Raw genomic sequence first — 26647 nt, forward strand, 5'->3', positions numbered from 1 at the left:
CTACGTTTATCCTGCTGGAAACAGGAGCCAGAACTGGGCAACCCAGCCAGCTGATGATGAGACACTAACTTTAAAATCTGAGGGAGGTGAGTCATTATCCTAAACTAAACCATATTTTCATCGTCCATCTTGGAAAAATACCTTGACGGCCTTGTAGGTCTGAAGAGAGTAAGAGAGCTGGGCAGTGGCCATGGTGTCTCATCGATAATATGCGGCCGCCTTCTTCTTTTAATTCTATCCTGTAAAAACAAAGAAGGCTTAGCTGAGGACGGTACTTGACAAACAGAATTCAAAATAGTTTCCATCTCACTCTGAACTCCAAGTGATGGTATCAAGGAGTTTGGCTCTCGTTGGAAGGCAAATTGGCACTGGCTCCATCTCGAGTGCCCCCTGAGATGCCGTGAACCACTGAAAAACAAAGCTTCACCCACTGTTAGCTCGTGCCGGTCCTGACTCAACTCCCAAGCACAACACCAGAGTCAGAGCTCACATGTGAGGCCTCCACAAGGTGGCAGTAGCGGTTAAAGGTGAGCAGCTTCTAATTTTTCTCAAGTTGTAGGTAACTCAAAATTGCTTGTGGGGCTAGGGGGCACTCTTCTACCGTGTTTGCACATCACATGAAAACTGACTGGATCATCTCTTTGGCCACTATGCAGCCCGGCCTAGGCTTCGTTGACTCCTAGGTATTGCCTTGTACTCTGACTGAAGGCATCACCTCCCAAACTTTCTCCAGGAAACGAAACTAGTCCACCAAGGAGTTACGATAATGTTAAGAAAATCTGAGGATTGTGTAGGAATTAGAGACAATTTATTAAAAGTTCATACCCCAGGCCTAGTTCGTTAGTCCTTATAAAATACCCCCTGCTGGGGTAGTTATTAGTCTTAGAAGATAAACAAGAGGAATAATGATTTTTAAATAGCTTTCTATATTAGAATTTTCTTCATTTGTGACTATAACACATGCTGATAGCATTTCTAGAGAATTAAAGCCTGATGATGACATTAACCAATTAGAACACAATGAATTATTATGTCCACTATCTTTGACATGTAGCATGTTCTATATAAATGTATTATGTTCTTTATTAAACTTGCATTATCTAGAAAACCCACAAGACATCGGCTAATTAGTGACCCTTAAGAGAGCTAATCACTCATTTTGGGGACTTACTCATTTAATGTTTATTGAGTTTCTAGAGTCTGAACTCTCTATAGCACTTTAAAAAAAATTAGTGAAAACTGACATCCTAAAAGTGAAAAAGACATAGATAGGAAAGCCAATCTGGTACTGTAGTGGATAGGGAGCTGGCCTTGGAGTTAGAAACTCCCCAATTCAATCTTGCCTTTCACACACACATACACATACACACACACACACACACACACACACACACACACACAAAGAAATAAGAAAGGAGGGACCCTTTTAAAGAAGTCTAGTTGAAGGGGAATAGGACAGGATGTTAGGATCACAGATTTAGGGGTCTTAGAGATCATTTAATCCAGCCCCCTCCTTTTACAGATAAGGAAATTGAGACACAGAAAAGTTACATGACCTATCTAAAGTCATCCAAGCAGGAAGTAGAAGAGTCAGGATTAGAACCCAGGTCCTCCAATATCTTAAAATCATTCCTATGCCAGTCATCCAATAAACACCTGGCAGGCACCGGGTACATTCTCTTCCAACCCTAGCACGTTTCTAAAGGAACGAGAGAGGAGACAGGAACAGATGTCCAAGATTCTTCATGTTGCCTTTCTGGCCATCCTAAGCTAACCTCTTCCAGCCACCCACTCCCCAGTTACTATGGATGCTCCTTCCCTGAGCAGGACTGCAGCTCTTCCTGTTCTTCTAAGGTCACGAGGACCCGGATCATAAAGCATCCAGCCTTGGTTCAGCCTCCAACGACCCTATTGCTGCTCCTGTCGGAGATCCTTTTGAGCAGGTGCTCTGCGGAGGTCTCCTATGCAAGTACAAACTCTGCTTAATTTTGAAATCTCTCGAGCTGCCAGCCCCAGGAGGCACGGCACTACAGATCGGAAGCTCCGAGAAAAGAGCTCTGATGTTCTTCTCACCTTGTTCTCTGACTCATTATCTACAAGGGGAGGAGGGCTTTCCAGACGGCAGAATCCTAACTTCCAAATGCCTCTCACTTACATGTTATGTGCATAATAAACACAAACATTTGGAATTTCACAGGGGCATTCATATCTCACCCACCACACGTCTACATTGTACAAGCAAGACTTTACTGAGCTCTCCCCACAGGACGCTTAGATTGTCTCTGCCACTGACGACATCCCGAAGCAAATCTTTTCACCATCCTGTGCTTAGATGCCTTATTTGTAATGGAGCTCAAATGCCTACAATTTCACCCTCTCGGGGAGTGGCCAGAAATGTGGTAAAGAATACCACGGTTTGTAAAGGATTTTAGAACCTTTTATGTAAAAACAGTTCTGTGTAATGTTATTTTAAAAAGGCACGTATGCAGGATTTGAAGGCTTTCAAAGAGCTTTACATTCGTTATCTCGCTCGATTCTTCCCAAAATTCTTCAAGGTAGATCCTGGATGTATTAACCCAACTTTACAGGTGAGGAGACTGAGGCTGAGAGTCTGAGTGACTGCATCTCTTGAGAGGCCTTCTGCCCTGATTCCTTCCCAAGATGCTGACATGGTCCTCAATTACTCTGGGATTATCTTACATATCATACTTGATCTATCATATTGTATGTTGTATCATATTGTATATCCTATTTTGGGGCTCCTCGAGGGCAGAGGCTGTCTCACTTTTGTATTTGCACCACCAATGCTTAATGCACACCTGGCACAAGGTAGGCCCTTAATAAATGCTTATTGATTGGTTTACTGACTGTCCGCAGCCAAAGGGTCTCAGATTCAAACCTAGGTCTTTCTGACTCAGTCCAGCCCTCTAACCCCTAAGAAACACAGAGCAGTAAATAATTTACATTTCAATACCACAAGTCTCTGAGTTAGGTAGGATCATGTATGACTACACCCATTTTACAGGCGAGGAAACCTCGCTCCAGAGAAGGGCGTACAAGGAGTTTGTCAAGTCAGGATACAAAGCCAGGCGGTCCAATCTATACTGCCACTGTCATTATATTTTTGAAAGGCTGTCATACTAGGCCAAATTCCTGGCTCCCCTCCTCCTCCCCTTCCCCGAAATGAGCCGCTCTTTACAAGGCAATTTGTATCCCTGTATATACTGCACTGGGTAAGATACAGCTGCCTGGGGAGCCAAATAACCTCGCTCCCAGTCATATGATCCCATGGGGGGCGGGGGAGGGGGCAGTAGCCTTTATCTCATGATGTTATTCATAGGAAGTCAGCACTTTTTACACTTAAAGAGCAAGTTTCACCGATGCATGCGATCAGACCATGGGAAGGCAACTTAAAAGCAAAGAATTCGGAATCAACAGAATCAGAACGCTGGAGGAGGCTTCGGACAGGGGTCACTGCGATCAATCCCTTCTTCAAGGGGAACAAATCCTCCTTCACCAACGCCGAGCGGCCAAAGAACCACTCTTTAAACACCTCCAGCAACAGGGCGCTCACTACCCAACAGCACAACTGTTTACATTTGGGGAAGGTGCTCATGGCTACAAAGTTCCCCCTCTGCCTCCCTGAGACATTGTGCTCTCCGTGGCCAGGCAGCACAGAAGGAAGCCTTTGTTCACGGAGGCCCTTCCAGGGTTTGGAGGCGGCCATCTGCCTTCCCCACATCTCCTCCTCGGGTTTCTCATCTTACACGTTATGAGACTTGCCCGCGTGCCCTGCCGCACATGGCAAGCGACCATTTGTGGTTCTGACTGACCCTACTTGTCTGAGAACTGCATTACTCTCTCTTCATCACCGATCCAGTACATGGCTTCCATTACACTGCCACACAAAATTACGTGGGGAAACATTGATAAAGGAGTGGATGGAAGGCAGGTTGGGATCCCAGCTCCATGGGAAACAGGGTTGGGATCCCGGCTACATGGAAAAGTGGGTTGGGATCCAAGCTCCATGGAAAAGTGGGTTGGGATCCCGGCTACATGGAAAAGCGGGTTGGGATCCCAGCTCCATGGGAAACAGGGTTGGGATCCCGGCTCCATGGGAAAGCGGGTTGGGATGCCAGCTCCCTCATCAGCTGGGGAGACACTTGGAGACTCAGGCTTGCACCATTCACCTCCTCCGCACCCCGTTTCCTCATCTGCAATGGGGGTCATAGAGGCAGGTGTGGGCAATGAAGGTGGTGGCTCCTTAAATGCTCTACAAAGGTGCTGCCCTCTCTACCTGTCGTCGGGCCTTTCCCCTGCACCCCTCTATAAGTGGGGTATACTCTCGCCCCAAACCAGAGCTGAGTCCCCTGCGCCCTTCGCTGCCAGGCCCGGAACGGCGCTCTCCGCCCACTGCACTGACCACACGGCGGCACGGCCATAGTTCCTTTCATCAGGTGGCCCCGACTCCCGAGTGATGGGGAAGCAGCCTCCTAATGCAGCGCTGGTGGGGGATGGGCGGACCTGGCCTGGCACCCCGGAGGAGCCAGAACCTGCCGGTGCAATTTCTAGTCCAGGGCTTCAAAACCTTAAAACCAACACGTGGGGGCGGGGGGCGGGGCTCTATTGTAAAAAGGGAAAAGGAGAAGGTCTTGGAGTCTTTTCAAAGCGGAAAAAGCCTGCTGGGAGTCCCGAGTCCTGAGTTCGAGTCTCCATCTACCGCTTTTGTGGGTTTCATCACGCTTCCTCCCCTCCCCCGACCCGCTTCCTCACGTTCTCTCCGGGCCCGTGTCTATGACCCTAGGGTCTCTAGAAGCCTCTTCGGTGACCGCTCCGCTCCGTGCCCGTTTCCTCTTCCGTAAATCCAGGGGTGGTCTTAAGGCCCCTGCTAATTCTTTAGCTAGGACCCCAGAACCTCTCCCTGCCTCAGTTTCCTCTTCTGTAAAATGAAGGGATGGACTTCTAAGCCCCCTCCAGCCCTCGGTCTTGGGTGTAGGCCCCTTGACCGCCCCGTGCCTCAGTCTCCTCTCCTGTAAATCGAGGGGGTGGTCGTTCCCGGGCCCCCACCGGCTCTTCGGCTAGGACCCTGGGCCCTCCCCCCGCCTCGCCCCCGCCCTCTCGGGTTGCCCGTCAGGACCCCCCGGTTGGGGGAGGGGAGGCGCGGCCTCCCGCGGGGTGGGGCCTTATTTATATGGGTAAACACACACCCACAGCCCCGACCCTGAAGGCGGGAAAGAGGGAAAAGCCGAGGCCCCCCGCCCCCCGCCCCCCACTCCGGCCCGCCCCTCCCCCACCCACGCCCCGCGAGCGCCACCGCGACCTTCCCCTCCGAGCCCGCGACGCCCGCTGCTCTTCCCGCCCAAACCGCGCCCGCCAGGCCCCGCGGCTCATGAATAATGCATGACTAGCAGCCCGCTCATTGGGCGCGGGCCCGCGGCGCCCTTGGAGGATCAGCAGAGCCCCTGCTCCACGGTTGGCCGCCGCCTCATGAATATGTAAATAGAAAACGCCCGACCCCACCCTCCCGAGAGATCGCGGCTGGGGCTGACGGTTATAAACGCCTCTCGCGTCCGGCGCAGTCCGTAAAGGCTTTGCTAGCGCATGCGCGGGAGGCTCCCCCAACCTTGAAGGCAGGGGGAGGTGCCAAGACGAGGCTCCTCCCACTCCCCTCAACCATCAATGTTGTAGGTTCGGGTCCCAGGTCTGCCACTTACCCCGGCCATTGCGACGCTGAGCTAGTCCTTTTATTTCTCTGGGTCTCAATGTTCTGTGAAATGAGGGAACTGAACGAGATGGCCTGTTTGTATCCCCAGCACTAAACACAGTGCCTGGCACATAGTAGGCACTATATACATGTTGGTTGTTATTAATGTTGTTGTTTGTACGTCGGCTCCCCATTAGACTGGAAGCTCCTTGAGGGCAGGGCCTGTCTTCTGTCTTTCTTTGTATCCCCAGTGCTTAGCACAGCACCTGGCACATAGTAGGGGCTTAATAAATGCCTGCTCACTTGACCCACCTGTGAGATGGGGATGAACATTTAATGTCCCTGGGCCTCAGTTTCCCCTTCTGGAAAAGAAGGGTGTTGGCACTTTAAAGGTCTCACTCAGCAGTCAGACAGTGCCCTCTGCTCCCCTCCCCATGTGTTGGTAAGCAAAATGGGCTCCTTAGCACTTGGTTCAACAAGTGCCCTTGAAGAGTCTCGCCTTTGTTTCCTTTGATTAATTCAGTGTCTTTCATTGAGCCTTACTAGGTGCTAAGCCCCAGGCCCAAATCCCTATTAGGTGTAAAACCTTAGTGGGTGTGGATTGACAACTAAGGTGGGGCCCAAGGTGGGGCTAACTCCAGGGAGGGCCTAGTTTACATGTCTGGAAGAGCTGAGGCTTTTAGACCACGTGGGTTTACGTCACCTCTTTGTGACGATTCTAGGTCACGTGGGTGAGTCCCCCCTCACCCTGAAAAAAATATAAAACCAGGGGTTGGCCTCCTCTTCCTGGGAGCTCCCACCTACAGCAGTGGTGGCTCGAGTGACTCTGGGCCAGCCCTTGTTCTGAGCTCCTGGGCTGAACCTAGATGTGGGTAACTATGAATCCGTATTGGGTCTGTCTGTTGATGTTTGTAATTTGTTTGTATTTTGCTCTGAAGTTCAGTGTGATGGTCTCTTCCCCTGAACTAAGTGAATGATATTTGTATGCTGAATTAAAGTAAGCTTGCCAACCCCTTAACCTTGCTTTTGTGTGGGACAAAAGACTCAAGTAAAAAAAAACAGAGCTGTCTCGGTTTCTCAAGGTAGGAAAAAAAAGCTTTATTTGATCAAGTCTCCAGAATTGGGCATCTCCCACTACCAGGGCAGAGATAGTAGTGAAGAGAGGCAAGGGGGAGAGGGCAAGCAAGGGGGTATATATCCTTGTACAAACAATTCTAAGAAATCCCACCCCAGAGGCTGGACCCCTGTCCCCATTTGCGGGGACAGGTGGCCTCACAATCTAACCAGGAATAAGTTTTACCCAATACCAGCACAGAAACTACAGAATTACCTTACAGGGAAACTTTAATGTTAAGATGGTCGTTTGTAAGTAGGTTAGGGGAGGGGGAGAGGGGAATATCACCTGATTTCCCCGAAATCATATGATTTACAGGAAAACGAAACTTGGGCCTAGTGAGGTCCACATCCTAACTAAATTTGTACTATTTGAGTATCACCTTGCCTGAGTTATTCATAGGGAAGCTTTCACAATCTTGTACTCCACTCAAAGTCCCCCCTCTTATTCCATAGTTGAAAGCTTCCCACACCAATCCTTATATACTTCTTCAACCTCACGATCTAACTCATTGGTCTTCTCTTCAGGATCTAGTCAGTCCTCCTGCTCAACTGGTTCCCATTCCTGCCCCTTCTCTAAATATTGATTCCCAAACATTTTAGATATAAATACGTATATACATATATACACATATACCCTGTGAAATCTTCACACTTTATTCTCTCACTACCTCACACAATTCCTCCTCTCCTTGACACTATTTTGAAGACTACACACACACCATTGCTGATAGGAACTATCCACCCACCTATCTTCATTCACCACACTTTTATGCCACATTTTCTTTCCCATCATGCTGGTGTCCCCATTGCCCTTTTTAATAAATATCGGAAGGATTGATCAATGTATTGACAAATCAAAGGGGGCAGTCCCCTTTACAAGTACAACTACAGAGACCCAAAAGAAAACAACAATACAATCATCCCTTTAAAAGTCAAAAGTCTCTTCCCATATAGCTGTCTGACAGGGATCATCAACGAAGTCTTCTGGTCCTAGGTATTTGTTTCAGCCATCCCCACAGCTTATTCTTCTTGGAGGAACCGGCTTTCTGTCCATTCTCCTACAAAATTTACCTTAGCACAATTTTAAGTTACCATTTCTAATAATTATATGCAGATCATCTTTACAAAATTCAAAATTGAAACCTTGGCCAATTGCCATGTTTAAGAAATTCACATCAGAACCCAAATTCTCAAACTTTACATGACTCATCATTAATTTCCCTCCCCCCCAAGAGGGATGAGACTCCAGTACATACATAAATACATTAAATAACCAATTTTTAACACAGTACATATAAAATCTTAACCTAGTCATGTCATGTTTCCTTGATGGCACTACAAGCTAAGCCAAGCCACAAGCCATTTTTCTTTTTAGCATCATCAATTGTACCAAAATTTTAAACATGCATGATATTAATCAAATAACAAAATAACATTCTCACATTGCTTAAGGAACATTTACAAAGTGAGTTCTAAGTGGCTCGTATGCATTTCTACCCTTCTTCGTAAAGCTTTACTAAGTTGGTGCAAAAGTCCATAAGTAAGACTAATTCCAAAGCATCATAACAAACAAAGTTTCTAGCTATTGCAGAATACTTAGATATCATGAAGTTGGTTTTTTTTTCTCTTTCAGTCAAAAAGGTGCTGTAATGGAATTTCACATCGGTAGCAGTAAGAGAGGATCATAGGAAATAATACTACTGCTCTTAGATTCCTTTTTAGACAAAGGGAACATCTTAAAGTGAGTCTTAAGCAGCTTGTTTAAATTTCTGCACGTGCCCTAGTTCTAGATAAAAATATTAGATTGCCCAGTAAGATAACACAAAAGAGCTCATATCTTTTACTGACTACTTGCTCTGATCACAGAAATTTGCTATAGAAGGAAAAAACCAGGGACATGTGACATGCCAAATATGACAGGATAAAACATCCTTGGCTCTGTTTATAATCCAGATATAGTTATGATTCCTCAATTATGTAGTATCTCTTCCACCTCATTGCTACACTCAGAAATAGGTGGGAAACTTCCTTTCCAAAGGAACACAGGGGGAAACTGAGGCCAGGAGGATCCCATCCTAGACTGAGGCTAAGATTGTCCCCTCGACTTTTTCCCAAATGCAGATCTCCACCTTTAACAGTATGAATCACATTCCTTCTGAGTAGCTTGTGGCATTTCTCTCAGATACTGATGTAATGTAGACAACTATACCCAGATTCAAACTCAAAACAAAATTAGTTATGGTCCCAAGTGCCTTTTAACCTTAAACAGCAAGTCCCACCAATCACAGCTTAGAGTCAGATACAGAGCTGCAATAAGCAATAAAGATTCACCAGGACTCACATACATAAGGGATTTAATTAAACATCTTTCGTTCTCCACTTTAAACTTGTCCTGGTGTAAAAGCCAAATATTAGAATCCTTTCTGTCTATTGTACATAAACTTTCAATTTCTCAGCGAGCTAAGTTCATTGTTTAGGACCTACAAAACTCAAACCAGTTCTTTTTCTGGGGCTGATGACCTTGCCCATGCAGATAGTTTCCAGGTGCCTTGGCAATTTTACAAAATAAAGAGAAGTAACATGGACCCCAGGAAGGGGTTAAATAGAAAAACCTTGGGTCTGTTTGCTATCTTTTGCTGTTTCTCTGAGCACACTTATTCAAGGTCGAGGCTTTCTAAAAATCATGCAAAGGATTTTACAAAACTTTTCTTCATAAAAAATATCTCTCTTTCTCAGAAACAGCTTATAATTTATCCTGATATTATTATTAATTCCTAAGTGCTAAACAATTCTTAAATTTTGATCACCAAACCTTTTCCACGTAATTGAGAAAAAAACAAAACTAAACATACTCTGGTAAATACTATCTCTGAGCAATAACATCAATAGCTTAATTAACAATCTCACAAATTTCTCAAATGATAGCAAAACAATTAAAGACAAAATTTGGTAATTTAAGATTTCTTAAATTACAATTCTTAACCTAATAACATTTAGATTATAAAAGAAATTGCTTTTCTAACAACACAGATGATACAGCTGCTTACCAAGTTATGCAATAAGAAAAATTTTAGAACTAAAACAATATGATAAACAATTATCATCTATTTAAACTTGAAAACCAAAACCAATTAATTTCCATTTTGGTGGCTTTACCGCAGTCAGATATGACCCCAAACTGCCTGATACAGAGAATCATTCATCTCATCACCAAAACTTCACATTGAAGAAAATCCACATAAAGTTAATGAATATGAAGCAATTATTTTTAACTTAAAACAGTTTACATTCAAATAGCATTTATTCTATGCCAAGCATTGTGCCAAGCACCTTTACAATCATGTGATCTTTGTAATATCCCCTTATTGAACAGTAAACTACAGTAAAGAGAATTTTCTTGGGGCTATATAGTTAATAAATTTCTCAATGCCAAATAACAATATGCACTTTTTTCTAAAAAATTATTCAAATATACATTTCTAAGTTCCATTCACATTTTCTTGGGAAAGTTTTACAAATAGTTTGCAATCACCTATTATAATTAGATCGATTTAAAATGTGCTGGGCCAGTATTTTAACTACTTCTTTTGCCCCGGGTAAAAAGGAAGCCTAAGAAATTTGAATCACTGCTAACAAGGTATAGTCAGCCTCCCTTCCAGGCGGAGGGGGTTGATAATTAATTGAACAGCAATAATAACTCACAATAATCAATATCTTTACCCTAATTAATATCCATATAAGATTTAATAGAACCCACCCACAAATCTAGCTCGAAAGGTGGATGGACATAATTTCTTTTATCTCTTCAGAACTTTCTTGGTTTTTAACATTAAAACAGTAATCCCAAATAACCTAGTTAACAATCTTACAAGTAAGTGCTGGCTGAATTGTTTTAGCCGTGACCCTCTATTAACTACAGGTAAAGTAGAAAATACCTGGTTTTCTAAACGGCAATTAAGGCTGAGAAAGGAACTTAACCGGTTTTACACAATTGTTTTCATATCATTTTTTTCTTCAACAAAATTCAGATTAAAAATTGCTTTGTCTAACACTATTTTTAGTCACTTAAGTTTTACAATATAGGAAAATTTTACTACAATTTAGAAGTACAATAATAGTACAAATAGAAAGATTTCAGATGACATTAATTGCATTCCCAAATCATTACATATATTGGGCTTACTAAGCATAGAGGCTTTTCTTCTCTCCTCATAGTCACAGAGCCTGGCTGTGTACTGGGGGGGAGGGGTGGTGCTGGGAAGCTGCAGAGTCCAGCACCTGAATTAAAGGTCTAAGGAGTCATTGAGGAGGGTCCCTGAGAGATCTTTACTTTCTAATAGGGCTTGTTGGGTTTGGAAGACTAGGGGCAAAAATTCCAGGTTCCGGTGGTCTGGGAGCAAGGACTTGGGGGCTTGAGAGGAGAGGTTCCTCTGCCACCTATTGCCTAGAAGTGTGGGCTTCAGGGTGCCCAGGGGTCCAGGGCTGTTGTCAGTGGGGTAATTATTTTGAAAAGGAGCCAACTCTCTATTGTATATTCGCAGCCGAATCACTTTTTAAACTTTCCAAGTAACAAACTTAGGAAAATCACAGCAAGTTAGAAATATCTATATCTATTGAGATAATGCCTATTCTAGGAAGTATTTTTGTTTCTCAAGAATGTAGTAAGCAACAGTCTTTTGGGTAAAATATTTTCAGATTGGCTCTCATTCTCTGGTCATATTTCTCTATTTTGGAAGCTCTAAGCCACTTTTTTTTTCTCTCAAATTCAAATAGGAATGAGAGTCATTAAATTGCACATAAGGATCTCTGTAGTTGTATGTAAAAAAAAGTACTTACTAACTCTATAGATTTATTTAATACCTTTATGTTATTAAATATTTTCCAATTCTATTTGTAGGATCATTACTTAAAGTTCTTAATTCTGAAAATTGGGAAACCATAATTACAATGCATTGTGGTACACATTCTAGATTTTTTCCTTTTCTCCTCATACTGGGGAGCTCAAAGTGTCTCTTTTTCAGATCTATGCCTTTTCCAAATTTGCCTTAGTGCCAAATAGCATAATAAATTCTGACTTATCTTAAGAATCAAATTAGAAGTAACACATTTCACTTAAATTTAAGGGAAAAGTTCCCACTTTCTTTCTTATCTCTCTTCATATTCCAAACTGGCCAGATCTGGAATGGAGGAAGAAAGAAAGAGCATATTTTTTTTAACAACTTATCAAAAGTTTCCACCTTGTACTCTCAAAATCTCTATTCACACTGTTTGTGCAAATAGATTATACCTTTCTTAAACTTCCTTCACATGCCTCTTCCCTACATGGTTAAACCATCTTGCCTGTCCTTTCTGGTGGACTTTGATGAAAGCCCCTTTAAAACTGCATGCACATACCTTATTTCTTTCTAATTCTGACCTGACACTCCTCTTTACCTTGCCTTTTCCATCACATAACTTAAACAAGAAAACGTTTTTCTCTCTCTTTCTCTCTCCCCTGCCCTCCCACTCCTCTGAAGAGACTGGAGTTAGGGAGGGAGAGACAACCAGATAGTGGACATTATAGGGTGTCAGATTACATACACACAGAAGCACAGATACAGACAAACACAGACCCAAAGATACAGAAATCCAAAAGCTTTTTTGCTTTCCCTGGGAGAGCTTTCCTCAAAGCACCAGGAAAAATCCATTCTACCCACCTAGGTCAAATATTTTAAGAGCTCTTGTCTATGGCTATTTTCCTTTCTATTTTGCTCCAAAGCAATGGGTTTTAATTGCTCTTTCCCTTTATACTTTTGTTGTTCATTCCAATTTTGCAATTGATTGCCTAAAGGACTATCTACAGGTACCTCACACTTGTGCTCCGACTGCACAGACTTAAACTGTTTTTTTCCCATAATTTACGAGGGCCGTCACCGCACCCTCCAAGTTCAGAAGAACTTAGCCGAATGGGGAGGGTCGCCCAACTCCCCAGAAGTCCCCCGTGAAGCGTTCTCGAGAGCGTCCTTGACCTTGGGGTTTCCATGCCACCCTAATTTAGTTGAGAGCCGTCACCGAACTCCCCAAGTCTTAGACTCAACGAATAACCCCCAGACCTCCCAGTGCTTACCTCCGGAGAGTACACGTACTTGTTTATGACTTCACCACACCGGCCGGCCAGGCTTTTTTACTTTTCACTTTGGAATGTCGGAGCCTAGCACAGCTTCTGTTCCTCCGAGTCTCTCTCTTCAGGATTTTCCCTCAACAGGGAGGAGCCCCACACCAGGACCAGAAACCCCCAATAAATCTTTTTTTGGTGCGGGCTGGATCCTGCTCCCTGGTGAGGAGAACCCCCCCCCCCAATCGAGGGGAATCCTGGACGAGCCCCCAGAAACTGTGTGGGACAAAAGACCACTGGCTCAAGTGAAAAAAAAAAACAGAGATGTCTCGGTTTCTCAAGGTAGGAAAAAAACAGAAGTTTTATTTGATCAGGTCTCCAGAATTGGGCATCTCCCACGACCAGGGCAGAGATAGTAGTGAAGAGAGGCAAGGGGGAGAAGGCAAGCAAGGGGATATATATCCTTGTACAAACAATTCTAAGAAATCCCACCCCAGAGGCTGGACCCCTGTCCCCATTTGCAGGGACAGGTGGCCTCACAATCTAACCAGGAATAAGTTTTACCCAATACCAGCACAGAAACTACAGAATTACCTTATAGGGAAACTTTAATGTGAAGATGATGGTTTGTAAGTAGGCTAGAGGAGGGGGAGAGGGGAATATCACCTGATTTCCCCGAAATCATATGATTTACAGGAAAACGAAACTTAGGCCTAGTGAGGTCCACATCCTAACTAAATTTGTACTATTCGAGTATCACCTTGCCTGAGTTATTCATAGGGAAGCTTCCACAATCTTGTATTCCACTCACTTTCCTTAGTTAAGCAGATCAAAAGAACCTGTGCTTTTGCAGCGTGCTGGCAGCTTTCTGGGTGCTGGCTGTTGGTGGATCTTACACCCCCACAGAAGCTGCTAGCCGGATTGTTGAAACACCCCATCAGCTGGCATCCCTTTTGGCTCCTCCTGCCACTGAGCCCGGGGAGGTATCAAGGGGAGGGAGGGGTTAGGGAGGGCAGAAGGAAAAAGATGAATGAGCAAATGAAGAGAGAAGATTAGAGGTGAGGAAAGGAGGGGCCATCAAATTTAAATTTGGAAGGGACCAGCATTTTCATTTTACAGACAAGGAAATTGAGACCCAGAGAGATGAGGTCATCCAGCTAGGACCTGAGTCTGCATCCAACGCTCTTCCCTCTGAAAGAAAAGGGGGAGGGTGCGGACAAAGGGAAGGGACAAATGAGAGCCCAAGGGGAGGGACTGGAGAGGGCTCCAAAGTCCAATGAACTCTCCAGGCCAGGCCACCCAGGGGAAGAGAGCAAGTAAGCTGCTGTCTCTGGCTGCAGGTCTAGTGGCCCTTGCCGTGGAATCCATGATGTTCAGACAGGCCCAGCGCCTGCTGGGCCCAGGGCTCCAACGATCCAAGGCCTGGGGGCTCCAACGATCCGAGGCCTGGGGGCCCCAACAATCTGAGGCCTGGGGACCCAGGAGAAACAGCCACAAACAAAGCTTGCCCCAGGAGGCTGACATTCCCTTTGCCAGAGCTGGCATCGGAACATTTTTCCAAGGGCAGCCCAACCTTGGCAACCAGTACTTGGAAGATGCTTTGCTGAGGGGCTCTCTGAAGAGGCAGCTGCCTGCCCAGGTGTGTTATAGATATGTATATATAAACAAAGGTGGCAATCATTGAGCTGGGCAGCCTTCACCATGTTGGGAGAGTTGGGGGGGGGGCACCCCGTGGGAAGCAGGCCCCAGCAGAGCAGCGGCTCGAAGAGTGCAGAAGTAAGCCTGTCCATCTCCAGACACATGGTGTGGGATAGGAGGGGAAGTATCATGGCAGGGATTGAGGGCTCCTGGGCTAGCAGAGGAAGGGCATCTCGGCAGGGGCAGAGGCGCAGGAGAAGATGAGCCAGGCCTCAATCAGAGGAGCAGGGAGTCAGCCTGGGGGCCTCTTGTTGCCACTGCTGCCTGACACCTTTCTCCACCATGCCCTGGCACCCGTGGCAAAGGGCAGGGAGGGCCAAGAAGGGGTCGAGTCCAAGGCAGCCAATAAAAGATGAAATTATTGGCTAAAAGGTAAATTCAAAATTAACAATAGTGACAAGTACACCTGGCATACAGCAAGCACTCCATAAATGCTTGTTGACTGATAACAAGAGGTTGCGGGATAGGCTGTCATCTCTGTCTTTGAAGAGAATCACCACATTGGTGAGATGATAGACCCAACAGTGTAGGTAGCCTGCTGTATGCAGCTGGAATCTGGGGAGGCCTTCAAGGCCCTCCTTTAATGCCTGGGCAAGTCACTGGAGGGCAGTCAAATCAAAAAATGTTTATTAAGCACCTACTATGTACTCAGGGTCCTGTGCTAAGCTCTGGAAATATAAATAAAAACAAAGACAGCCCCTGCCCTCAAAATGCTTACAATCTAATGGAGGGAGACAAGGCACAAAAGGAAGGTAGGAGTTGGGGCAGGGGAGAGAAGAGAAGGGTACATGATGGAGAAGAATAAAGAAGTTCCAAAGAAGAGTGCTGGTGGGGAGGGGGGAGAAGCCTATGCCGAGCCCACTCCTTAGTGGAGGCCCTGGAGTCCATGGCCCTGCCCAAACAAGAGGGCCCAAAATCAGACAGGGAGAAGGGAGGACCAGGCAGGCTGGCAGGCTGGCAGGTTTCCCAGAGATGAGTTTCCTGGGGAAGGAAGGTATACTGGAGAATCCAAAGAAGGCCAAAGCAGTGTGACTGGTAGAAAATGGGGGGGTGGAATTGTATCAAGCAGGGCTCCCCTTAATAAATGCTCACTATGCCTCTGTCTCTGTCTTTCCAACCATCTTTTTCTTCATCTCTTCAACTGTCTCTCCATCCATCCATCTCTCTATCCATGTACGTATCTATCCATACATCTCTCTCTATCCATCTACTTATCTATCCATACATCCATCTACCTCTCTATCTCTCCATCCATCTATCCATTCTCTCTTTCCATTCATCCATCCATCCATCCATCCTTCCATCTCTTTCTCTCTCTCTCTCTCTCTCTCTCTCTCTCTCTCTATCTATCTATCTAGCCATCTATTTATCCTTCCATCAATCTGTATCTTTCCATCTATCCACCATTTAATCCTTTATTTCTTTTATCTCTCTGTCTATCTACCTATCATACATCCACTTCTCTGTCTCTCTTTCCATCCATCCATCCATCCGTCTGTCCATGTCTAGCCCAGAGCCATAGGCTGCTGTCCATGTTACCTGTCTATTGGTTCCCCACACAGATGAAATTGTCCATAATCATATTGAGTATAAGGTGTCATAGTTCTATGAAATTCCACAACAGTACGGTGGTTTAAAGTCCACGTACACTTAGGTGATGCTCATATGCCATTCCTCATCTACTATGCAGACAGGCCCCACACAATTGTCTAAGGCCCTGGGAGGTTATGGAACTTCCCCGTGTCATCCAGCCAGCATGTCCCCGCTGCTAGGGTTGTTGTTATCATAATTATGTGACTGATATTTGTGGAATGGAGGAGTCCCTTCCCCTTCCCCCTAGCCCCGTGTTCTGTCCATTGGATGGCCCTGGCTTAGGGAATACCAATCGAGTTAGCTCTGAATGTCGGTGGGATCTGTCTTGACACCTGAAGTGTTCAGCTCACCAATGAGATATTTAGTCCTGTGCTGCCAGTTTGATCACTCAAGAAATGCTGATTATCAAGTGGTCTCTGAATAAGCTTGTTTATCCTTGCCAAATTCCATTAGTGCCCTCTCTGAATTCAAGGCACAGTTGTCGGATTTTCATCTGTATCTCCCTCCTCAAGGCCCAGGGAGTAATGTGGTTTTAAAAGCCAAAGACGAATATAACTTTATGCAGGTATCTGAATGTCTCGATTGCATGTTGGTATGGCTACAGAACAGCCAAGCTTCTCGAGGTGGCCCTGGGAGGGAGGACTGTGAACTGGGCCAGGACTCCCGAAGCAAGCATCATCTGAAAGCAGGGACCCAGATGCAGGGTGGAGGCCCGGCTGCTGCTTGCATGGAGTGATGAGAAATCAGTCTGATAGGTGTGTGTCTTTCCAATAAGGTTCCTTCTAGGTCAGGTTGGCCTGGTTTGGTTCTGAAATAATGAAAGCCTTCACATCCTATAATTATTATGCTGCCTGCCGCCCAGCCCAGGCCCTGCTGATCTTAAAATCCGTAAGGCTCAGGGCCCCATTTTTCCAATCAAAGGCGTTCCCAGAAGCATTATTCCACTGTGCTTTTGATTAAAGCCAGCCCAAGGAATTAGGGTTTAATCAGCTTCATTGTTCGTTGTCATACTCAGAAGCTTCTCTCCGGATGAGCAAAACAAAACAAAAAACTGGCCAAGGATTGAGTTGGTTTGGCTGAAGCAATTTTCAAATAACAAGACTCTGGAAACCGGTTTGGTGACCTTTCATTTAGCTAAGGTACAGTGGAAAGGTCACTCACTGCCTCTGCAGCCAACAATCCGGGTTCAAATCCCACATCGGATGCTTTCTACCTGTGTCACCTTGAGCAAAGTGCTTAACTTCCCTGGGCCTCCATTTTCTCCTTTGTAAAAAATATCTGGTTGAATACTTGGGTGCCTCCATGTGGGCACTTGGCCCAGCAGTGCAGATCACCATCCATCAGTGCACTTTCCCATGTGATTCTTGTCCCAGTTTTCCCATGAATCCTCCTTAGAAGGCCACACCACACCCAGATGCCTTCCTTCAGGCAGTTGATGGATGATACCTCACTAATGCTCCATGGCTGTCTCGCCTCCTTTTCCAATCAACCATACATTTATTAAGTATCTATTATATGCCCGTCAAAATGGGAAATACTAGAGATAAAGCTTTTATGTCACTCCTCACGAACAAGCCTACACAATTTTCGGACTGCAGCCTTATGCCAAACATGCCCTTCGGGTCACCCATAATTGCAATCCTTCTGGGGGGCGTAGGAGATAGAGTCAGAAGCAGGAAGACCTGAGTTCAAATCCCATCTCTGACTCAAACAGCAGGAACGTGGACAAGTCATACAACATCTTGAGACTCAGTTTCCTCATCTGTAAAATGGGGATAGTCATGGTTGTTGTGAGGTGAAATGAGATGAGAGATGCCACGTGCTTTTGTAGACTTTAAAGCCCTGGATCAGTCTCAGTTATTGCTATTACGTCTTCTTGTGATTTGTATCACAATTGGACCTTTTAAAACCCCCAGTCTCTTGGATCCTGAATTTCTTGGACAACATCCTTTACCCCACTCCATAAATCCTGATTTATAATGCGCCGCAGCCAGCTCACGCCCACCCACCATGTGTCTCTCTCCATTACCCTCTGAGTGATCCTCACCTTCACATCTTTGGAGACTGCAGTGGTCCGTGACTCATAGCTATGCAAAACCAGAAAAACATTGGCTTTAAAAACAAGGCCTTTGTTTCAGGAAGAAGTTTGGGGTCATTAAAAGAACTTTGAAGTTTCCCAAAGGCAATCCATCCTGCTGTTCTCTTCCTCCAAAGACAGGATTTTTTAAAAAGCAGGGGAGGGGAGAAAGATGGGCAAGAGTGAGGAATAACCATAGGACTGCCCATGAGCACCATTGGTATCCATTGGTATCTTTATGATTTGGGGAGTCCTTGAGAAAGGATCCCCAGTACATTGGGACAACACAGATGGGCTGAGTCACACAGGAAGGCCTGGCACGGATAGCTTGGTGTCTGTATCATTGGGACAAGTACCCACATCAGGGAAATCACCACCCACACCCTGCCACGGGAGGATGCATCTTTCTGCTGGATACCCAACAATGAATTAAGACCTGGAATATAGATGGGAAATTCCATAAAGAGGAAGGAGGAAAAAAGAGCTCTCAGGGCCCTGTTGATAGAAATATAGCAGGTCCCTCACACCTGATCAGGTGATGAGTTGGGAGCTGACCTTGTCTTCTTGGTCCCACTTTAGGGGTTGTTTGGGTACCTCTTTCATCAGTGTTCCTTAGGCTACTGTTGCCTGGTTAAGAAGAGAGCTCCAGGGCCCCCTAGGTACAAAAACAGGGCCTTCAAAGTGCTAATATCTGGTCCCATTTCCTTGAAAAACCTGTTGGGTCAGGTGATATCTAGCATCCCATTGCCTGGCTGATATTTCTTGCCCAGAATGATGATTTTCTCTTGCTTTCTCTTCTTAGCGTCCAGATACTAGAAACCTCTCATTCGGCACCTTATAACTGCGGGGGCTCAGAGCTAAGGTGTCTTCTACATTATTTTATTGCCCATGGCTGGAATGCTCTACCTCCTCATCTTTGACTTTTAGAATTTATGACAAAGAAAGATTTTAAGACCCAACTCAAAAGCTGCCTTCAAATGGGGTCCCCCTCTTTTCCCCCCACCCAAGTCCATCTCTGTGATATGTTGTCTCCTCCATTAGAATGCGAGTTCCTTCAAGGTAGGGATTATTTTTGCTTTTCTTAGTATCCCAAGCTGTTACAACAATGCCTGGCAAACAGCAAGCCCTTGATAAATATTTGTCGATTGGTTGATAATGTGGAGGGGCCAGAAATGAAACCCTGCCATAAACTAACACAACAGTGTTTTTTTTTGCAAGTGAATTTAGGAGGGGATTGTCCTCCACCTCTCCCATGAGACCTGTAATAAACCAACTCACTACCCACGTCTTGTGGAGTCATGACTTTAGGTTAACAGTATCTAATCACCTGACAGCCCCTTATCCAACAGGGGCTCACCCCTTCCTATCTTCTGTCTCGCTCAGCCACTTACAGCCCTACAAGACTTTGTCCCCACTGGGGCACCCTTCTCCACAGCACAACTCCCCAATGCTCCTCCCCCAGGCTGAACTCCCACCGACAAGGACCACTGCCTGAACTCTATGCTTAATGATTAACCTGTATTCACCCTGACATACTGACCTCATCCAATTACCATTGTCCAAACCCTGTTCTCTACCCCACCTCCCACCAATGGTAGGCCAGTTTGGCTAGAAGATAGAGAACCTGAGTGGGAGTAATGTGTAATTAGTCCAGAAAAACAAATTAGAAAAAGATTGTGAAGAGCCTTCAGAGGCAAACACTGAAAGGCCTTGATCCTGGAGGTCATCGGGAGCCATGGGAGGTTCTTATCCAGAAGGATGCAGTCTTTAGGAATATCACTTTGTCAGTTGGGAGGAAGATAAATTAGAAGGGAAAGAGGCAGAAGAGAAGGAAAACTCTGTGGGGGAGGAAAAGGGGAGTTCTCTGGCCAATTGCCAGTTTTATAGGTTAGCTGCAGCTTATCCAGAGAGCTGGGATTTGGAGAAAGTCCTCTGCCTCCCTTCCCCTCTGCCCTGTCACATTCTAGGCTCGCCCTGTTCTTCCCCCACCCCATAAGGAGATCTGAGTGGAAGGGAAGGGAGTGCCCCACTCTAGCCTTGAACTTGCATACAGGAGGGACCTGGTCCAGAATCCTGCCTCTAGGAGATTTCAAGCTAGGAGGGAAGTTAGAAGTGGGTGGATCACAGATCTTAAACCAGCAGAAACTTCAGAATCCAACCTCTTCATTAAATAGAGTCACACAGCTAGAAGATGTCTGAGGTGGGATTGGAACCCAGGTTGTTCTGACACCTAGTCCAATGCTGTCCACTCTCTAGCCATCCTACCATGCTGCTTTTAAGAAATTTCACCTCTCTGGGCCTCAGTTTTTCTTCATCTGTAAATTGGGATAATACTTCTAACCCCTACATTACCTGGTGCTTTAATCTAACACTGTTATTCCAAGGGTGAGAAAAGTGAGACCCATGGAAAGTCATAGATTTAGACTTGGAAGGAGCCCCACATCTCTCATTTTACAGATGAGGAAACAGAGGCCAGGGAGAAGTGACCTGTCCAGTGTTCTATGATCCAAATCCAGGTCCATGGATGGCAGGCTAGTTCTCTGAGGTTCTCAGTCATGTCTCTGGATAGAAGCTGGCCACATTGTCTCATTCATTGGGTTAGGGTTTTTTGAGTTACTATTGCTGTCTATGTGGGTTAGTCGTTTTTCAGAGGTTTCCAGCTTGACTCTTAGCCTATCTGGCTGCTTGGGGAAGAAGAGGAGTTAAGAAAACTGGCTTCATATAAAACATTTCCAGAATTCCAGAAGCTGCTGCCACCCCTTCCCGTCCTGAAATATGGGGCCCACCCAACCCAGAGTGACGGTTTGGTCGATGGCCACAAGCTTGGGCGTCCCTTCACTCACGCCCACTCCCAGGAGGCCCAAGCTCCCCTTGCCTGCTTCCTTCATCCGTCTTTGTGACAGGCAGAGGAAGCTTGGCAGGTGTGGGCATTAGAGCCGTTGGGGAAAGCCTGGGGCTTAATCAATGGGGCCAGGAAATGACAGGGGCTGTAATTGTCAAGTCTGTTTGATTGACCTTGTCAGGGACGAGTGTGGAGGAGGATGCTCTGCTCTGAAGGGAAGCCGGCCGCAGGCTCTGGGGGGGGGGGGCCCGTTTTTGTCTGAATCTGGGGATTCACTGTCTCTTTTAAGCCAAGCTTTCCGTTTACTTGCTGGCTGGGTGGCCCTGGGCCAGTCACCCTTCCGGTCTCTAAGTTGCAAAGAAGGTCCTGACCTGCATCAGTAGGGGGAGTGATGAAATCTGGGTCTCTAGCTCTTTTGTATTTGTCAGAAGTAGCTCGGAATTCTTGCAAGGTCTCATCTCATTCTTGCCCTTTGGAAAGGTCACTTGAGTAGAGGCTGGGCTAGAGTGGGGAGATGAGGGAGGGAGACCCCTTAGATGTGAGGGGGTGAGAGTCTGCATCGGCGGGGGACTGGGTGAGTGGAGAGTCGGGAAGAAGGTGAGAGGTGTGAAGGTGGAGGAGACAAGATCGGATTCTTCCTCCTGGTCCAGTAAGATTCCATTCTGTTCTCTCCCCATCATTTGTCACCGAAGGCTTTGACCAGCCCCACGCATGCATGCATAAGGAAGATTATGCTGGCAGTGAATCTGATGGATGGGCTGGGGGTGGGCCAGGAGAGAGGGTAATGAGCGCCTGGGTGACTGAGGGAACACAGAGGAGGAGAGAAAGGCTGCACGGGGGAACTGGCAGATCCCACCTCCGCAGCACCTCCTCCCAGATACATCAGCTAGGTTGGGGTGCAACTTCACCCCTCTTCTTCCTACCAAACCTCATTCATCCCAGTCCCTACCCCAGCCACATAGGATCCCAGAGAGAGTGGGAAAGGAGCCCAGATTTCTAGTACAGCTGCCTCCTTTTACATTTGGGGAAGCTGAGGCACAGAAAAATCATATGACTTACCCAATATCACACAGCTGCTAAGTAGCAAATCCAGAATGTGAACCCAGCTCTCGTTCCAAAGGCAGCACCTGGCTTTTGTTTTATCTACTAGTTTAAGTAACGGAAACTGATCTTGGGGACCATGGTGGGGCATTTTCAGTTTTACAGTGCTGCCAATGGCCTTGGGCTTCTCTATGGTAGGCGGTGGTGGGCACTCTGGCCGTTTAAAAGGAGATATTAATGCTTGTCTGGACACCTTTTCTTTTTCCTTTTTTTTTAATTGGTAAGAAAAACCAGAGAGTCGTGGTGACCAGACACCACTCCCCACTGGCCTCCGTCCCTTTCGGATCCTCCCAGGAATGGGTTAACGGGGCTGTTCCCCGTCCCTAGAGAGGACATGCCCTCCTTTCAGCCTCACTTTGCTTGTTTCTCATGCTTCTCACGTCTTCAGGCCCATCCCATAATACTGCCAGGCAAGGAGGGAAGAAGAATGAGCCGGAGATAAAGCAGAGTATCGGGTTCAATCCAGAGGACAAAGGAGGAGTCATGCAGCCTGCGTCTTTTCTCCATCTCCTGAACACCATGCCTGGCTTTCTCCTTTCCTCTAATGTTCCCCTCAATACCTTTCCCTGCCCCTCCGCATTTCTTAGGGGAGATTCCTTTGTGAGGCCAGATGGGCCATTGCTTTCCCTGCTGTTCCTTTCAGCCTTCATCTTTGGACAGTAGAAGCTGTATTCTGAGTGACTAAGGCAGGATAAAGAAACAGCACAGAGGCACCCCCCCTCCCCCCCACCCCCAGCTTGGGCTCTGGGGCCCACGTGAGGGCTCTAATGTCAGGCACCACAGATGCTACTGTGACTGGAAATGTGTATTTCTGAGGCTTGCTCTACTGCGATAAGAAAGAAAGGAAGAAAGGAAGGAAGGAAGGAAGGAAGGAAGGAAGGAAGGAAGGAAAGAAGGAAGGAAGGAAAAAGGATGGCAGAGAAGAAAGGGAAAGGAAGGAGGGAAAAGGGAAGGAAGGAAGAAGACTGGGAGGGAAGGAAGGGAAAGGAAGAAAGGAAGGAAGGAAGAAAAGAAGGAAGGGAAATAAAGGAAGGAAAAAGGAAGGAAGGGAAAAAGGAAGGAAGGAAGAAGAAGAGTGTGAGGGAAGGAAAGGAAAGGAAGGAAGGAAAAAGAAATGAAGGAAAAAGAATGAGAAAGAAGAGAGAGAAAGGGAGGAAGGAAAAAAGGAAGGAAGAAGAATGGGAGGGAAGGAAGGGAAGGGAAGGAAGGGAGGAAGGAAGGAAGGAAGGAGGAAAGGAAGGAAGGAAGGGAAGGAAGGGAGGGAGGGAGGAAGGAGGGAAGGAAGGAAGGAAGAAGAGTGGGAGGGAAGGAAGGGAAAGGAAGGAAGGAAGAAGAGTGGAAGGAAAGAAGGGAAAGGAAGGAAGGAAAAAAGAGAAAAAAGAAAGAAAGGAAGGATGGAAGGAAGGAAAAAGGAAGGAAGAAAAGAAGGAAGGGAAAGAAAGGAAGAAAGGAAAAAGGAAGGAGGAAGGAAGAAGAGTGGGAGGAAAGGAAAGAAAAGAAGAAAGGAAGGAAAGAAGGAAGGAAGGAAGAAAAAAGAAATGAAGGAAAAAGTATGAGAAAGAAGAAAGGGAGGAAAGAAAAAAGGAAGGAAGAAGAATGGGAGGGAAGGAAGGGAAAGAAAGGAAAGATTCTAGATATATTCCCAAGGTGTTACATGAACCCTACTTTTGATCCCTTTGTGCCATATGAACACCTTTGGGAATTAAAAGGTAGAAGCCTCATAGGAAGAGCAGAAATCTCTCTGGGACCTTGAATATCTAAGTCCTGGGCGCTTGGCTACACGGTGAGTCCAGAGCTTTCTGGGGGAGGAGGCCCTTTCCTGCAGCTTTGAAAGGCAGCTACTTGACCAGTAATAGACCCTACATCCATGAGGAACCAAGACACACACTCCTGAGACGGATAGAAGTATCGGAAGGAAGGAAGGAAAGAAACATTTATTAGGTATCTACTGCGTGACGGGCAGCGCTTTACAAACATCATCCCATTTGATCCTCACAACTCCGGGAGGCAGGTGCGATTATTATTCTTCCCGTTTTACAGTTGGAGAAACTGAGGCAGACAGCGTTGAAATGACTCGCCCAGGGCCACACAGTCAGTCAGTGTCTGAGGCCAGATTTGAACCATATCATTAGAGCATCGATCAGCGCATCATCGAATGAACTGTGCAAACTCGAATGCATTTGACCGCTTCAGGGGATTCATTCACACTAACTGAGACCTAGCTGTAATGTCTCCGGGCCACCTGTTAATGGAAGCCTACGAGTGGGGGGTCCTAAGTTTTAGCTTCAGAAGCAGCCGCCCAGAGGTGCCTTAAGACCTGAGGCAGCAGCTGCCCTCTAGAAACTCGACTCAACATCCCTGCCCTCGAGGGGCTTACTTATAATAGGGGAAAGCAGAACATAGTGGCCAGGGGAAGGTGTTTTTGCTGTGGGAAATGATCAGGATGGTGGAGAGAGACAGAGACAGAGACAGAGAGATGCACAGAGAGAGAAAGGGAGGAAGGAAGCAGCAAGCTCCTACTGTGTGCTACTGCTGTGCTAAGCCCTTGGCAGGTAGCATCTCTGATAGTAGGTAAGGAGACAGAGACTTTCCTTTCCCCCTCCCTCCAGAACGTACCCCCTCAGGGGTGTGGCCAGCTGGCCAGCTGGCCAGCTGCTGGGATCTGCTTCTGGAAGGCTCCAGGCCGTGTCTGACCCTTTCAGCTAATTCTGATGCAGCTGCTGTGTGTTGTCAGCTAATTTCATCCAATGATCAAAGAACCACACTCCTCCCAAATTGATTAAGGACCTGTTCATACCTAGTGTACACTTTTGATCAATTGATTGAATAGACATGCCCAAGGATTCAGTAATTACATTAATGGGTGGGGGGAGTAAGTGTTCACACTTCCCTTCTACAATACAGCATGGAAGAATCGCTAGGAATCTTTGAGTCACCCCACACTTATTTAATTCAGTTCACCAGCTGGAGTGTCCACATGGAAGGAAGGAAGAGAGGAAGGGAAGAAGGAAGGGAGGGAGGGAGGAAGGAAGGAAGGGAGGGAAGGAGGGAGGGAAGAAGGAAGGGAGGGAGGGAGGGAGGAAGGAAGGAAGGGAGGGAGGAAGGAAGGAAGGCAGGAAGGGAAGGAGGAAGGGAGGAAGGAAGGAAGGGGGGAAGGCAAGAAGGCAGGAAAGAAGGAAGGAAGGAAAGAAGGAAGGAAGGAAGAAAAGGAGGAAAGAAGAAAGAAAGGGAAAGAAGGAAAGAAGGGAAAGGAAGGAAGGGAAGGGGGAAAGAGAAAGGAAAGAAGGAAGGAAGGAAAAAGGAGAAAGGAAGGAGAGAACCAAAGGAAAGAAGGAGGGAAGGAAAGAAGAAGAAGGGAAGGAAGGAAGGAAAAAGAAGCAAAGGAAAGAAGGAGGGAAGGAAGAAAAGGAGGAAGGAAGGAAAGATGAAAGCATTTATTAAATGCCTACTGTGTACCAGCCTGGCGCCAAGTACTTTACAAATAGTATCTTGTTCTGTCCTTACAGCATCCCTGTGAGGTAGGTGCTATTAGTATATTACAATTTAGGAAGGTGAGGCAGAGATTAAGAGATTTGCCCAGGGTCACACAGGTAGCATCTGAAGCTGGATTTGAACTCAGGTCTTCCTGACTCCAGGCTCAAAGCTCTAGCCACTGTGCCACCTAGCTGTCTCTGATGGTATCCCACACAGGTCCTTGGAGCATTCTGGGTGCATGAGGATGTGTACTAAGAGATATCTGTGTGGAGAACAGCCCCTTCCAGCTGGGGCATGGTGGGAGCCTCCATGGAGGGAGAGCTTGCCACCTGGGATAGGCCTTGAAGGATCAGAAAGCTTGAATGGCTGGAGCTGGAAGGAAGACCAGAGAGGTGGGAGGAGAGGTGTTTCATGGAACAAGTGGAAACAGAAGAGGGATGAGCAGAGTGGCCCAGTTTGAGGAGCAGACAATGGTCCAGTTAGGCCAAAGTGGAGAAGAGGAGAAAGGGGCAAGGGAGAACAGGGTGAAATTGGGCCATTTGGGAGCAGACCGGGGGGAGGGAGCAGCTCAAATGACTGGCAGCAGAGCCTGGATGGGATTCAGCAGGGTTCTGAGCAGGGAGGAGCCACACATTAGGAAGATTAATCCAGCAGCAAGGCCCAGGGTGGATGGGAGCCCAGAGAGCTGGAGCCTAGCTGCCCAGCCCTGGCTGCCGGATAGTCTGGGGAGAAGCTGGCACCAGGGACCCATTGGGCTACTGACCATGAGTGTGGCAAGGAAGGGATGGAAGGGAGAGTTTGGGCAGGGCTTGGCAGGGTCAGGTCTTCTGATCCTGAGCCCAGAGGGAAATAGCCAGGCCCAAATGACCCTCCACACTAGAGCTGTGACTTTATCTGGGTTGGGGAACAACGGATAGGGAGGTAGGGGACTGGATTCACTGGGTAGGA

The 26647-nt window shown here is 46.6% G+C and overlaps 2 protein-coding genes across 2 annotated transcripts in view; one reads left to right on the forward strand and one right to left on the reverse strand.

The window, feature by feature from the left end:
* The window catches only part of HORMAD2 (HORMA domain containing 2), a 73467-nt gene extending 73275 nt beyond the window's left edge, over positions 1–192 (reverse strand). Inside the window, exon 1 of the mRNA XM_036741379.1 lies at positions 142–192. Coding sequence (XP_036597274.1) covers positions 142–192 — 51 coding nt within the window. The remainder of the gene's footprint in view (positions 1–141) is intronic.
* Positions 193–14236: 14044 nt separating this feature from the next.
* Positions 14237–26647, forward strand: part of LOC118858754 (acyl-CoA dehydrogenase family member 11-like) — a 29275-nt gene continuing 16864 nt past the window's right edge. Inside the window, 1 exon segment of the mRNA XM_036769370.1 lies at positions 14237–14553. Within this exon segment, the coding sequence (XP_036625265.1) occupies positions 14281–14553 (273 nt within the window). The 5' untranslated portion in view covers positions 14237–14280.

The sequence above is a fragment of the Trichosurus vulpecula genome, chromosome 1, assembly GCF_011100635.1.
Source record: "Trichosurus vulpecula isolate mTriVul1 chromosome 1, mTriVul1.pri, whole genome shotgun sequence".
Classification (NCBI taxonomy): Eukaryota; Metazoa; Chordata; class Mammalia; order Diprotodontia; family Phalangeridae; genus Trichosurus; species Trichosurus vulpecula.